Source organism: Sorex fumeus, unplaced genomic scaffold (genome assembly GCF_029834395.1).
Source record: "Sorex fumeus unplaced genomic scaffold, SorFum_2.1 ptg000007l, whole genome shotgun sequence".
Taxonomy (NCBI): Eukaryota; Metazoa; Chordata; class Mammalia; order Eulipotyphla; family Soricidae; genus Sorex; species Sorex fumeus.
The window spans coordinates 49,043,395-49,056,789 of record NW_026606064.1 but is presented as its reverse complement, the minus strand read 5'-3'; the positions used below and the strand labels follow the sequence as shown (position 1 = coordinate 49,056,789).

The 13,395-nt window shown below is 48.5% G+C and overlaps 1 protein-coding gene across 1 annotated transcript; it reads right to left on the bottom strand.

Annotated features, from left to right (window-relative positions):
- Positions 1–3,904: 3,904 nt before the first annotated feature.
- Positions 3,905–4,425, bottom strand: LOC130043428 (60S ribosomal protein L26-like). The gene has a single exon (XM_056135696.1). The coding sequence runs from the start codon at positions 4,387–4,389 to the stop codon at positions 3,952–3,954; it is 438 nt and encodes a 145-aa protein (XP_055991671.1). The 5' UTR covers positions 4,390–4,425; the 3' UTR covers positions 3,905–3,951.
- Between the last annotated feature and the right edge of the window lie 8,970 nt (positions 4,426–13,395).

Here is a 13,395-nt window from a genome sequence, read left to right as displayed (position 1 = left end):
CCTCTGGGCATTGCTGGATATGCCTCCCCCCAAAAAAATTTTTTTTAAATATATGTATATATAACTATTCCTCTGCAGAAGCTGCAGATACAACTGTTAATGACAAATGTAACAGGCCTAGAACTGCTGCCCACAGCATCTGAGCATGTGGGGACGTTTTCTTGTCATAACTGCAGATGTATCTGGTGAAGCAACTGTTTTTGTAGCATTTGCATTTTGCTAGGTATTGAAGGTGATCTGAAGGAGATTTATCATGTCACTAGAGGAAGGATGGGGTTCTATGCTGGGTCTATATCGCTTCCTCTACCATACTTGCTCAGCTGAGGGCTTGGGGGCCAAACCCCCAGCAGATACAGAAGCGTGACCATAACGAAAGTTCATAAACGAAAGTTCAGTGATGCACGAAACAGCACCAACTCCAACCCTATTACTGGTAGACTTTCCTCCATCCTGTTTCAGAATTCAAGGGGATGTCATTTAGGGATTGGTATCCCATTTTCCACTTATCATTATATTGTGAAATGGAATAGACTTAAAAACACAGCTCTTTTGTTTGATTATTTTAGTTTTGGGGTCATACCTGGAGATGCTCAGGGCTTACTCCTGGCTCTGCACTCAGGGATCATTCCTGCCAGTCCTTGGGGAACCATATGGGATGCTGAGGATCAAACCTGGGTCAGCTATGTGCAAGGCAAGTGTCCTACCTGTTGTGCTATCTTTCCAGCCGCCCCTCCCCCCAAACACAACTCTTACTGAGGACATGGGGCTTTGTGACCTAACAGTGATTGAAACCAGCTCTTGGAAAGCTCATCTTCATTATCTTGGCTGCCCTAATGTATCCCCCACAGACAGGGGCTGGTCCTCTCTGTATCCACACCTGGCAGACTGCGGCTTGGGGCTCCCCCTCTGCTTACAAGGGCACTTGCCACATCACGTGACCTCATCTCACCTCCATCTCTGTCATCACTGGGGGCTCACATCACCTCAGGAGATAGGCCTGTGACTGCACACAAGCCATCCACGGCCCCATACCCACAATCCTGCATTCAGTCCTACACCCTGAGCTGAATGCAAGGCAAACACCCTCCCCATGTACTATCACTTCTGGCCCCCAAAACTACTGTTTAACCCTCTGCTTGTTATTTCTTTTTCTTTTTTTTTCTCTGCTTTTTGGGTCACACCCAGCGATGCACAGGGGTCACTCCTGGCTCATGCACTCAGAAATTACTCCTGGCAGTGCTTGGGGGACCATATGGGATGCTGGGAATTGAACCCGTAGGACGCATGCAAGGCAAATGCCCTACCTGCTGTGCTATCGCTCCAGCCCCTGCTTGTTGTTATTTTTGAGATGGCCAGGCATTCCATTGGTTGTAATGTGCCTCTAATTTCTCATTGTAGTGCTTGCCAGGAGTTGCCAGCCTGACTCCCTTACACAGAAGATCATTTTTTTTTCTTTTTGGGTCACACCTAGCGATGCACAGGGGTTACTCCTGGCTCTGCACTCAGGAGTTACTCCTGGCAGTGCTCAGGGGACCATATGGGATGCTGGGAATCAAACCTGGGTTGGCCGCATGCAAGGCAAACACCCTACCCGATGTGCTATCTCTCTAGCCCCTTGCACAGGAGATCTTACAATTTGTTGCCCAAACTGAGCTGTGGGGCTCAAGCTCAGGCATGTGAGGAGGTACTGGGGATCAAACTCAGTCCTCAGGCCTCACACTTATAAGACAGATGCTTAGCCAGGGGGCTAGCCTCAGACCCTTTAAACTGTTCCAAGTCGATAACTGAAAGTTTTGCTATTTCTCTGGGGAAAATAAATCAGGGCAAGTGGGTTCAGATAGTACAGTGGGTAAGGTGCATGCCTTGTACCTGGGTTTGAGTCTCAGTAGCCCATATGGTCCCCCAAGTCTGCCAAGAGTGATCCCTGAGTCCAGAGCCAGGATTGAGCCCAAAAACAAAACAAAAATCAGGGTGGAGATTGAGCTACACCCTGCAGATTTCAGGGTTTACTCCTGGATCTGTGCTCAGGGGTGACTCCTGGAAGTTTCCAGGACACCAGATGTGGTGCTGAGGAGCAAACTGGGATCAGCTCTGTGCCAGACAAGCCCCTTGCCTACTCTATTGTCTCTCTGGCCTGTCTCTGGGAAATATTTCCAACTACTTTTCACTGCCCTTGTTTTTTTCTTCTTGCTTCAGATTTGACAAATTTCTTGGAAGCTTTGTTTCATCCAATAATCTGAATTTATCTGCTTCCTCATGTCAACAGATTGCTAGGAAGGAAGAAGGCGGCTGTGATCAGCATCACCCTTGGGTTTCATTGCAGGAGGAACGGAGACTTCAGTCCAGTTAAAAGAACAGCGGGGAGTGGTCAGGAGAAAGAGAGAAAGAAGGAGGAACGTGGATTTCTGACCCCTTCCCTGGCCAGACAGCAGCCCCTGTAGGGGTATTTTTATCCCTGAGCACCAAATACAAGTGAGTGGTGACAACAACTCAGGTCTGGTTGCACCCCTCCCCCAGTCTGGAGGGGACCCCAGCCAGACATGCCTGTAGGGATTCCGCCCTGTCCACCAGCCCTGTGCCTTACCCTGCCCTTCTGGGGCGAGGAGACAGACAAGGAACCAACCAGATAACCAGATAATGGGAAGGAGGCCGGAAACCAGCTGATGGCAGAAAGGACCAGGGAGCCCTCACAAGGAGCTGGTGCAACGGCTGGACCCCAGGAAAGGGTGTCCCATGGGGCGCCCATGTGACTAGGACATAGAGGGCAAGGGAGGAATCCCCCCAGAACAAACATATACAAAAGATTATTCTAAATAAACAAACTGGTCTAGGCTTCCAAGAAATCTTCCTCAGTGTCTAAGAGATAGACACTTTTAAAAATTATTATTAGGGGCTGGAGCAATAGCACAGCGGATAGGACGTTTGCCTTGCACACGGCCAACCCAGGTTTGATTCCCAGCATCCTATATAGTCCCCCGAGCATGGCCAGGGGTAATTACTGAGTGCAGAGCCAGTGATTACCCCTGTGTATTGCCGGGTGTGACCCAAAGAGAAAAAAAATTATTATTATTATTTTGGCCACACCTAGCTATATTCAGGGGTTACTCTGGGCTCTGAGCTCAGGGGTTACTCCAGGCAAGCTCTGCACTCCGAAATCATTCCTGGCAGTGTTCAGGGACCATATGGAATGCTGGGGATCAAACCCGAGTTGGCCGCATGAAAGGGAAGCGCCTACCTGCTTGTCCTATCGCTCCAACCCAGAGACAGACACTGATTCTGGCTGCACCCTGGGTAGGGCCTGCGGGTGAAAGAAGAGACCCCCATGTCACACACACGGCGCCTCCTCGTAGCTGAGGCGGCTGCAGCGGGCCTGGTCCCCGGGAGAGAGAAGCAGGCTGGTGGCCCAGCACTGGCGGAGCACCATGGGAGTTGGCTTCGAGTGGGCACCGAGCATGTGTTTGGGAAGATGAGAAGGTTCTCGAGAGAGATGGTGTGGTGGTGGGCAACATTGTGAAGAGACTTGATGCTACCAAACAGTCCAAAAAAGGGGCTGGAGAGACAGTAGAGTGGGGAAAGCATTTCCGTGGCATGAAGCTGTCCCCAGTTCAATCCCTGGCACTATGAGAGATCCCTGAGCACAGAGCCAGGAGTCATCCCTGAGTGCTGCAGAGTGTAATCCAAACCGCAACCCTCCAAAAATCAAAACAGTCAAAATAGGACATTCTTGGGGCCAGAGCGACAGTACTGCATCTTGGGTGCTTGTTTGCACACAGACAACTCGGTCCACTCCCCAGCAGCATATATGATCCCTCGAGCACTGCCAGGAGTAATTCTGGAGTGCAGAGCCAGGGGAAACCCCTGAGCATTGCTGGGTATGTCCCCCCCTCCCCAAACAAACAAGCCATTCTTTTTTTTTTCATTTTACAGTTTTTAATCAAGTTGTATATAACTTTATTCCTGCATCTTCTCAAATGTTTCTTCCTTATGTTTGCCCTTCTCCTTTCCTACTTGGTGAGACTTGGCTTTGCGTTCAAGGATCTTTTTGCGATCTTTGTCCAGTTTTAGTCTAGTGATAACCGCCTTACTGGGGTGAATGCCCACATGGACAGTTGTGCCATTTGCCTTCTCCCGCTGAACTCGTTCAATGTAGAGAGCATACTTCTTTCTGTAAACATGGACTACTTTGCCAATTTGCTGACCTTTGTAGTGTCCTCTCACAACCTGAAACTCATCGCCCTTCTGGATGGGCATGGATCGCACATTGTACTTCTGTCTCAGCTCTTTGGAAAGAGGGGAAGACATAATCTTCCTACAAATGTGGGAAGGTGCATTGAAATACCTCTTACGGTTCTTGCTCCGGTCAGAAGTCACAAAAGGATTGAACTTCATTTTGGCAGTTACCACTTCAGCGATGGCCGCAGAAGGGAAAAGCACAAGCCATTCTTAAATTGCTGTGGCTGCCATCCTAGGAGTCCTCTGGGAAACGCAGTGCCAGAGAGTGTGTCCAGGGCCTCGCACATGCCAAGCACATCCTTGGCCCCCAGAGCCCAGTCCAGCCCTTCAATAGCACATTTTATGTCATGCGTTGTTGTACTCAACAAAAAAAGTGAAAAGAATCTTCCTCCGTGTGAGAGAAGGGCAGCAGAGAGGAAGCCACGTGCTCATAAGGTGTCAGGATGAAGAGGCCCGCAGAGGCCGGGTAGGGAACAAGCCTTGGGTGCGGGCAGATCTGCGTCCAGGCCAGTCGGACGCAGGTCACTTGACTATTGTCACAGGGAAGGAGAGGAGGGAGACGTGGGTGCTGTGGACAGCAGCAGACTGCGAGCCGTAAGGACGCTTTGCAGGGGATGCCGTGCTCACGTGGGCTCTCAGCCTGGTTCGGGGTTGGCTTTATTAGAGCTGGCTACTGCACAACAGGTCCTTGCAGCTATATGCTTTAATTCTCCGCGGAGAGGACTTGACTGCCTTCTCCCCACCTGGTACACTGGTCAGGGGCCTGGCCCAAGCGCCCGGCTACAGTGGTTCTCATTTCATACCCAGTAATGCTCAGGGGTTACTCCTGACTCTTCACTCAGGCATTACTCCTGGCGGTGCTCGGGGGACCATATGGGATGCCAGGGATTGAACCCAAGTCGGCTGTGTGCAAGCAAATGCCCTACCCGCTATACTATCGCTCTGGCCCTAGAACCCATAAGCTCTTGAGGGGTGATTTGGAACACATCTGGGGATCTATTGTTCATCTAGCGGACAGGACAGTGCCTATTTTATAAACCTGGGCTGTGAGGTATGCCAAGGTTGAGTAATAATATACTGCAGAATTGGGCCTGAGAGGAAGCACTAGAGGAGAGAGACTTGCCTTGCAGACAGCCTCCAGTCACAACCTTGGTTCGAATCCCCAGAACCCCATATGGATCTCTGCACATTGCCGGGAGTGACCCCTGAGCACAGAGTCAGTAATAAACCTTGAGCATCACCGGGTATGTCCCTTCTCCCCTAAAAAAAGGGGGGAGGACCCAAAACCTAATAAAATAAGCTGCAGAATGGATCCTTCCACTCAGCTGGACAAACTCTCTGTGCCCAGGTAGACCCTAACCAGGTCTACCCTTTCCCAAACCGGGTGGTAAAGACAAAGTCGCCTCACAGAACAAGATTCTCTCGTTTCCACAAGATGAAAGAGGCTCCAGACATCCTCGGGGCCCCACAGGGCCGAGTCCTGAGGGCCCAGCCTTTCTGACATCTCCTCAGGGCCCAGCTGGCTGAGGGTTCTGGCCCCTGGGTTCAGGCTAGAATAGTGCCTGGTGGTATCTGGGGGTTTTCTGTGGGGGCAGAAGCAGCTTCTCAGCTGGACCCAGATAGTCTGAGAGAGAAAGCTGGGAGACACCTGGACTCGGGTCCCCGAGAGCCTGGCCCGAGAGGCCAGTTCTCTCTACCATCAATTCATTTCCTGTCGGCAAAAGGCAACATGGACTTGGAAGAGGCCTGTTGTGAGGGGCTGCTGAGTCTCTGAGTAGTACTTTCACTCGGGTTGCACGTTTATTTGGGGAGATCTGGGGAAGCCTGAGGAGGCCATGATCATCTCAGCCAGTCCACCCTCCCATCGTATAGAGGATTTTATAAACCCAGTATGGTAGGCAAATGCTTCCTGGATAAGCACCTCTCTCCCCACTGATTTTGTCTACAGAACTGAAATACCTGGAGATGGATTTGGAGGTCAGTGGAAGGGTGGGAGGGGTCCTTGTGACATTGGTGGCAGGAAGTGGGCAGTCTGTGGAGGGTGTGGCAGCGCAATAACTGAAGAATGAAAGTGTCATTAACAGTATTATCAGTCACAGTACCTCAATAAGGAGGAGGAGGAGGGGGAAGAAAAAGGAGGAGGAGGAGAAGGAAAAGGAAGAGGAAGAGGAGAAAGAGAGGAGGAGGAGGAGGAGGAGGAGGAGGAGAAGGAGGAGGAGGAGGAAGAGGAGGAGGAGGAGGAGGAGGAGGAGAGAAAGGGAGAAGGGGAGAGGGGAGAAGGGGAGAGGGAGGAGGAAGAAGAGGAGGAAAAAGAGGGAAAGGGAGGAGGAGAGGAGGGAGAGGGAAAGGGCAGGGGGCAGAGGGGGAAGGGGAGGGGGAGGAGGAACCACCCTCATTTTCTAGCTGTTTTATTGGGGGTGAGAGATTGTCTCCTATAACCCAGGGCCCCCAGTCACCTCCGCAGGAACCCCACCTCACTGGGCCCTGCAGAAGGAATGAGTCCTTCCCTTTTCCGTTGCTTCCCGCATTGTGTTCGTGTTTTCCTCCTTCCCTGCCTCCCTTTGCTGTTGCCATGCCCCGATGTCACAGGTTCCCTGGGGGCTGCTCGCTCCCATCGCAGTGCTCATGCTCCTGCATATCCTGGTGATAGTTCCCACCCAGAGCCGCTGTGGTGCTCGCACATTTACCAGGGCGTGCATGCATCCTGCAGCAGCAGGGCTTGCACAGGCCTGGCCATGAGGAGATGTGCACACTCTTCCGCCAAGCCCAGGGCCCCAGAGCACAGTGCATGGAGGACCATGCTTAAAGCACCTGGGAGGCAATGGGGATAGAACTCTTGGCCTCATGCTTACAAGGCAGGCACTTTGCCATGAGCTCTCCCCAGGATCCCTTGCAAATACGCCCTGTGTATGAAATGACAGAGCAGAGGAAAGGCAGCAGCAGTGGTGGTTAGATCTGAGTCCTCTGGAAAAGTTGCACACATGGCAGACACGCTGCAAAATACAGCCGAGCCAAGGCGCCTTCACATTATCCATTCTTGTGAATGAATGGATCGGGGTCTCTTCTCCAGATGCCAGTCCAAACAGGCCCCAACCTGGAGCTGGTGCATAGGTCCCCACTACAGTGCCTCCAGGAGTCAGTCAGGATAAGGGCATCAGGGGTATCCCAGACTCACTGTGTTCCACCCTTAGCTCCACTGTTCTTTGACAACACACACACACACACACACACACACACACACACACACACACACACTCAGAGCAATTGTTAAATATACAAGAGTTCCTCAAGTTTCTCCAGCAGAAAATCATAAATTACTGAGGAGAGAAGCAGTTATTTTATAAGCTATTCAACACGCTGATAAATGGTGTATTTGTGCCTAAAAGGGGAAAGGAAACCAGGAGAATTCAAGAATCAATTCCAGGCAAGATTAATCTCCAGCATGTGGCTCCATCATTCCATGTGGGATTCGTCTCCGGCTGACATCACGTGACCAACCAGGAGGTCCTAGCTACCTCCGTACCTGACCTGTGCCCCACTCACAGGCTCACCTCCCCAGCTTTTGCTCACTGCTCCACCATCCCAGAGACTAATCCTGGCTGTGTCCAGGGGACCATATGTGTACCAGGAATCAAACCTTAATCAGCCATATGTAAGAAGATGCCGTGATGCCTAGGAAGTGGAATGAGAGAAATGGAGGTCCAAAGATGCCTAAAGGAAGACCAGAATGTGCAGATGATAACAACAGTGAAAAGGATATGAGCAGTTACTCTGGATGTAAAATCTGAAGGGCCAACAAAGATTGAGTCAAAGTTAGGAGTTGGCCAAACTAGGAAACCAGCAGAGTTCGCTGTCTTCACATGCCTTACTCATTATGGGGACCAGGAAAACCTTAGTTAGACTTGCATTTACGCTTTGGAACTTTATATAGCTTTTCAGTGATTTTTACTAAAGCAAGCTACTTTTCGAAAAAAAGAGAATCGGGAAAGAGAGCGGTCCGTTAAGTCCAGGCCAGCTTGCACCCAGTCATCCATCTGCCACCGGTTCAGTGTGTTCGGGCAGGAGGGACTCTTGTGAACGTGACGGGGTGGGGCGCAGGGGGTGTTACTCCAGTTCCAGGGATCCACCAAGGACCCCTTAACATCCCTTTCCACAGCCTTCTCCAGCCTGCCCCGCTTCTGCTCACATTTGTTAGTACAGAGCGCCCTCTACTGGCCACAAAGTATCCCCTCCTCCGAAATGAGTTTTGGCGCTTGGAGGTGAGCCGCAGAATCCCTTTCTATGGATTGCCCTTCACACCCACCCACACAACAGATTTCATTTTGCGAAATCCACAGTTCCAGTCATTTCTCCACAACTCTCAAAAGCACCCTGTGTCTACAAGCAAACGATCCAAACCAAGTGCATGCGCCCCTGAGGAAACAAGACACTGATGAGTGGTGAATGATCCTGAACTCTTGTCAACTGGCTGTTCTATAAAATAAATTCATCTAGGCTACTCGGACAGTGGCTTATTTAATAAATATCTGTTGGTCACCTTCTACATACCAGGTATTAAAACATCTAAAACATCTAAAAACCTCTGCCTAGCAGAACCTACTCTCTCTAGGAGAGAGGAAAGTTTGTGCACCATTGAGGAATAGTAAGAAAATTGGTAATTTTAAAAAAGTAAAGGTAGGGGAGCTGGAGAGACAGTACAGGGCTAAGGGGCTTGCTTTGCACACAGCCAACCCCAGCTTCGATCCCGGCTCCCAGGGCCTCTCCAAGAGTGATCCCTGAAGACAGAGCTAGGAGTAAGCCCTGCGCACCACCAGGGGTGGCCCAAACAACAAACAACAAAAACAATAATTGTAAATAAATCATTTGAAGTATTACAGGAAATATGACCCTTTGAAGAGCAGATCACACAGATCACAGATCACCCTGTTATTCGTCGATTGCCTCGAGCAGGCCCCAGTAACGTCTCCTTCATCCTAACCCTGAGATTATATTCAAGGCTCTTTAGGAGAATGAGACCCATCATTGTTACTGGTATTTGGCATATTGGCTACGACACAGGGAGTTTGCCAGACTCTGCCGTGTGGGCAGGTTACATTTAGGAGCCTGCCAGTTTGTCAAAGTAGGAATGAGATGTCATAATAAAATGTCGCGCGGCCGCATTTGCAGCCGCGCGGTTCCAGGATCTAGTTTTTATAGTCTCTGAGTCTTGGCCGCTGATGGGATTACACGGTGCCAGGGGGCCAGTTGGTGGGTGTGACCCCCGCCTACTGGAATTTGGAGGATCTGGGTGGAGGATGCTCGACTCCAATCCGAGTAGGATTTGAAGAGCAGCGAAGAAAATATGAAATCCTTAGAGCAGGTTCAAGAGGTCTCAGAGAGCTCTTGACCACCAGGTGTGGTCAGGAAAGAATGAAGGAAGAAAGGGAGGGAGGAAGGAAGGAAAGAAGGGAGGAAGGAAGGAAGCAAGGAAGGAAGGAAATAAAGGAAAAACATAGATGTGTCTAAAGAGGAAAAACTCACATTTGAATACAATTTTTGAAAAAGGAAACCATAGGGCTGGGGAGATAATACGGTGGGAAGGCTCTTGCCCTGCACATGGCCAACCCCAGTTTGATCCCTGGTGTTGCATATGGTCTCCTCCGCACCTCCAGGAATGAGCACAGAACCCTGGGCACCATTTGTGGCCCCAAACGAAGAAACAAACAAAAACAAAATTTTAAAAATAAGGAAACTCTAAATTAGACATAAAGCCTCTCTTCCACAACTCTCCATGCCAAAACACAGTAGCAAAGATCTTTGAAGGTATGACTCTAAGCCAAGACAGTCAAGGTAATGCATTTGTAAAGGCATTGTAAAAACGTAGCCAGATATTGAAGGGTTCAGAAAGTGTGGCCCACTCGTTTGAGGATCACATCCAGTGGTGCTGGGGGTCCATGGGGTGTTGGGGATTGAATCCGGGAACTCTACTTGAATAACATGTGCTCCAGCCCTTTGAGTCAGCTCCCAGCCCCACTTAAATAATTTTTGGGGGACTGGGGGAGTAGTTGTCATACAGTGATGCTCAGGGCCCATTTCTGATTTTGTGCTCAGGAGCGCCCCCTGGCAGTGCTTAAGGTACTGACTATATTTGGTACAGGGCATCAAACTGGGGTCAGAATAAAGCAAGTGTTTTCCATGTAGTACCACTTGTATGTAAATTTCATAACTTCATCTTTTCTAACAGCTACATAGTACTCCATTGTGTAAATGTACCAAAGTATAGACACAGAGATTGCATTCATCTGGGGAACATAAAGCAACAAAAAGGGAGACTAACACCCAGGAATGGCTGAGATTAGTACCAGGAATTTTGCTCCATGACTGGAAGGCCAGCCACACGTGCTAGGTGAAAAGGAAGCTCAGATAGAGAAGAGAGCACCAAATAAAGGGTGTTGTGAGGACCCTCCCAGGGTGGGAGAAGCATGCTAAAAGTAGTCTATAGACCAAACATGATTGCCACTCAATGCCTCTCTTGCAAAACACAGTACCCAAAAGAAGAGAGAGAACAAGGGGTAATACCCTGCCACAGAGGCAGGATGGGACGGGGGGGATGGGGGGTGGGGGGGATGCTGGGACCCGTGGTGATGGATGACGGGCACTGGTGGAGGGATGGGCACTTGATCATGGTATAACTGAAACCCAAGCACAAAATTTGTAAGTCTATAACTGTACCTCATGGTGTTTCACTAATAAAAAAAGAAAAAAAAAAGCAAGTGTTTTACTGCCTGGACTATCTCTCCAGCCCCTTAAATTTTTTAATAAAAGAAAAACATGTATCTGCAGAAGACAAAAACTAAAAATTTCCAGATTATGTAGTAGAATGATAAACATTAACTTCAACCCAAATGAAAATCTTGTAGTTGCTGGAGAAACAGTACAGCAGGTAAAGTACCCAGCCAATATGGATTCAATCCCTGGCACCCTATATTGTCTCTCAAGGTCTACCCAAGTCAAGAATAATCTCTGAGCACTACAAAGTGTTACCCCCAAACCCAAAAAAATAATAACAGCTAATGATAGTAATAAACTGAAATTAAAAAAGTAGAGTGTTTTTATCATGAGACAAAATGAATGTACAAAATACTCACAAGAATAATAAAGAAAAAATACTTATTTTTAAAATCTTATATTTACTTTTTCTACCAATTATCTAAGAGCAGCCATAAACTTTGAGCCACTCCCAAGAGATGCAACAGGCACTGCAATGTGGACCTCTCCTGCTCTTGACAATGCCTGCCCACATGCCCCAACCAACCCCTGCCCCTGGGCTGGCCTAACTTGGGATCACAGGAAATGTTCTTCCTTTCCCTAAGACTTTAAACCGGTAATCTCTTTAATAGTGATTTGCTACCCTAAATAACTATTTACATCCAGTTTGGCCCAAGATGTTTCCTTGAATCATTGTCTGTTGTAAGACACTTTGATGTTGAGAATCCCACTCATGTCATGAACAGAATCCTGGCTGGGATTTTCTCCCTTTCAGAACTGTTTGGAAAATCAAATAAAATCATCAGAGGGTCCGAAAGTCTTGTGCAGGGTTACCCTTTTCCATGCATTCCTCGTGTGACCTCCACAGCAACTCCTATAAAGGCTGAATAAGACAGCCAGAGAGATAGTAGATCAGGTAGGATGCTTGCCTTGCACATGGCTAAACCAGGTTCGATCCCCCATACCCCATATTGTCAGTCAGGAGTGATCCTTCAGCACAAAACCAGAAGAAAGCCCTGAGCACAGCCAAGTATGATCCAAAAACAAATACAAAACAGGCTGATTTCCAAGAGCTACCAAAGGGGTTCAAGCTAGGACAGGTGCCTGAGTACAGCAGTAGAGCGCTTGCCTCACAACATAGCCAACATGGGTTCGATTTCCAGCACATATGGTCCTCCATGTCCCATCAAAAGTGATCCTTGTGCCTGGATAGCACAGTGGGTAGGGCATTTGCCCTTCTGCGGCTGACCCGAGTTCGATCTCCGGCATCCCATGTGGTCCCCTGAGCACTGCCAGGAGTAATCCCTAAGCATTGCTGGGTGTAACCCAAAAAGCCAAAAAAAAAAAAGAAGTGATCCTGAGCACAGAACCAGGAGTAAGCCCTAAGTACCACCAGATGAGTGCCTCCCTGCAAAAAAAAAAAAACAAAAAACAAAAACAAAAAAAACCAAAAAACAAAACCAAAAAAAAAACAAATAAAACTAGGACTAGACCCAATTTTCAGAATGCAGGTTCTCAACCACTATGCTAAAATACTGTTTTCCACAGAATAAAAGTATTACACACAGAATTATACATGGAGTCTCACATGTGGTTTTAGAGACCATCCCCGTAATTAAGAACCCCTGAATTTGTATGTATATGAACAATTTTACTTTTTATTTTTTGGGGGGGAGAGGGCAGCATATGGAATAAGGCCACTAATGTGGTAGGAAAAAAAAATAAAAGCAACCAGAAAACAGAACTTGTCGACTGCAGTTGATAGTACCCCAAATAGTCAAGATTAAGTTTCTTAGCCCAAGAGAAATGACACCAAGTTTCAAATAGGAACAGAGCATCAGAAATGGTAAATATGAGAATGAATACAAAAGACTTATTTTCCTTATTTCATTTTGGAGGGTGGGTAGGCATACTGGTGGTGCTCAGGGACTTTTTTTGGCTCTGGGAAGCCCCTCCCCAAGGTGTTGAGGGCCACACCCTCCGAGGTTGGGGAACTCCCCCTCCTGCCAATGCTCAGGGGACTCCCTGCAGAGCTGGGGACCCTGGAAAACACCACAGATCTGAACTTGTGGCAGAACTTTGCCTTCTTGAACTTGAACAGAATTTGAACTTCTGCCGCTTGCAAGGCAGAACTCAGCCCCGCACCACTCCTCCTCTCTGACATCAATTTCTTAAAAATGTAAATGAGTAAAACCAAATTAAAACTGATTATAGGGTTCAGAGAGAGGGCTCAGAGAGGTATTGAGAGAACAAAACAAAAGGCAGGGGTGGGAAACAGACCTGTATGGCAGGAAGATTCACATTTGATGTGAAGTGGTACACTGACTCTAGGTAAGATTATCTTTGGAGATCTGGCAGTATCCACTAAAACATTACAGCATGGCTGACCAGAACCCTAATCAGTAACTCCAAACG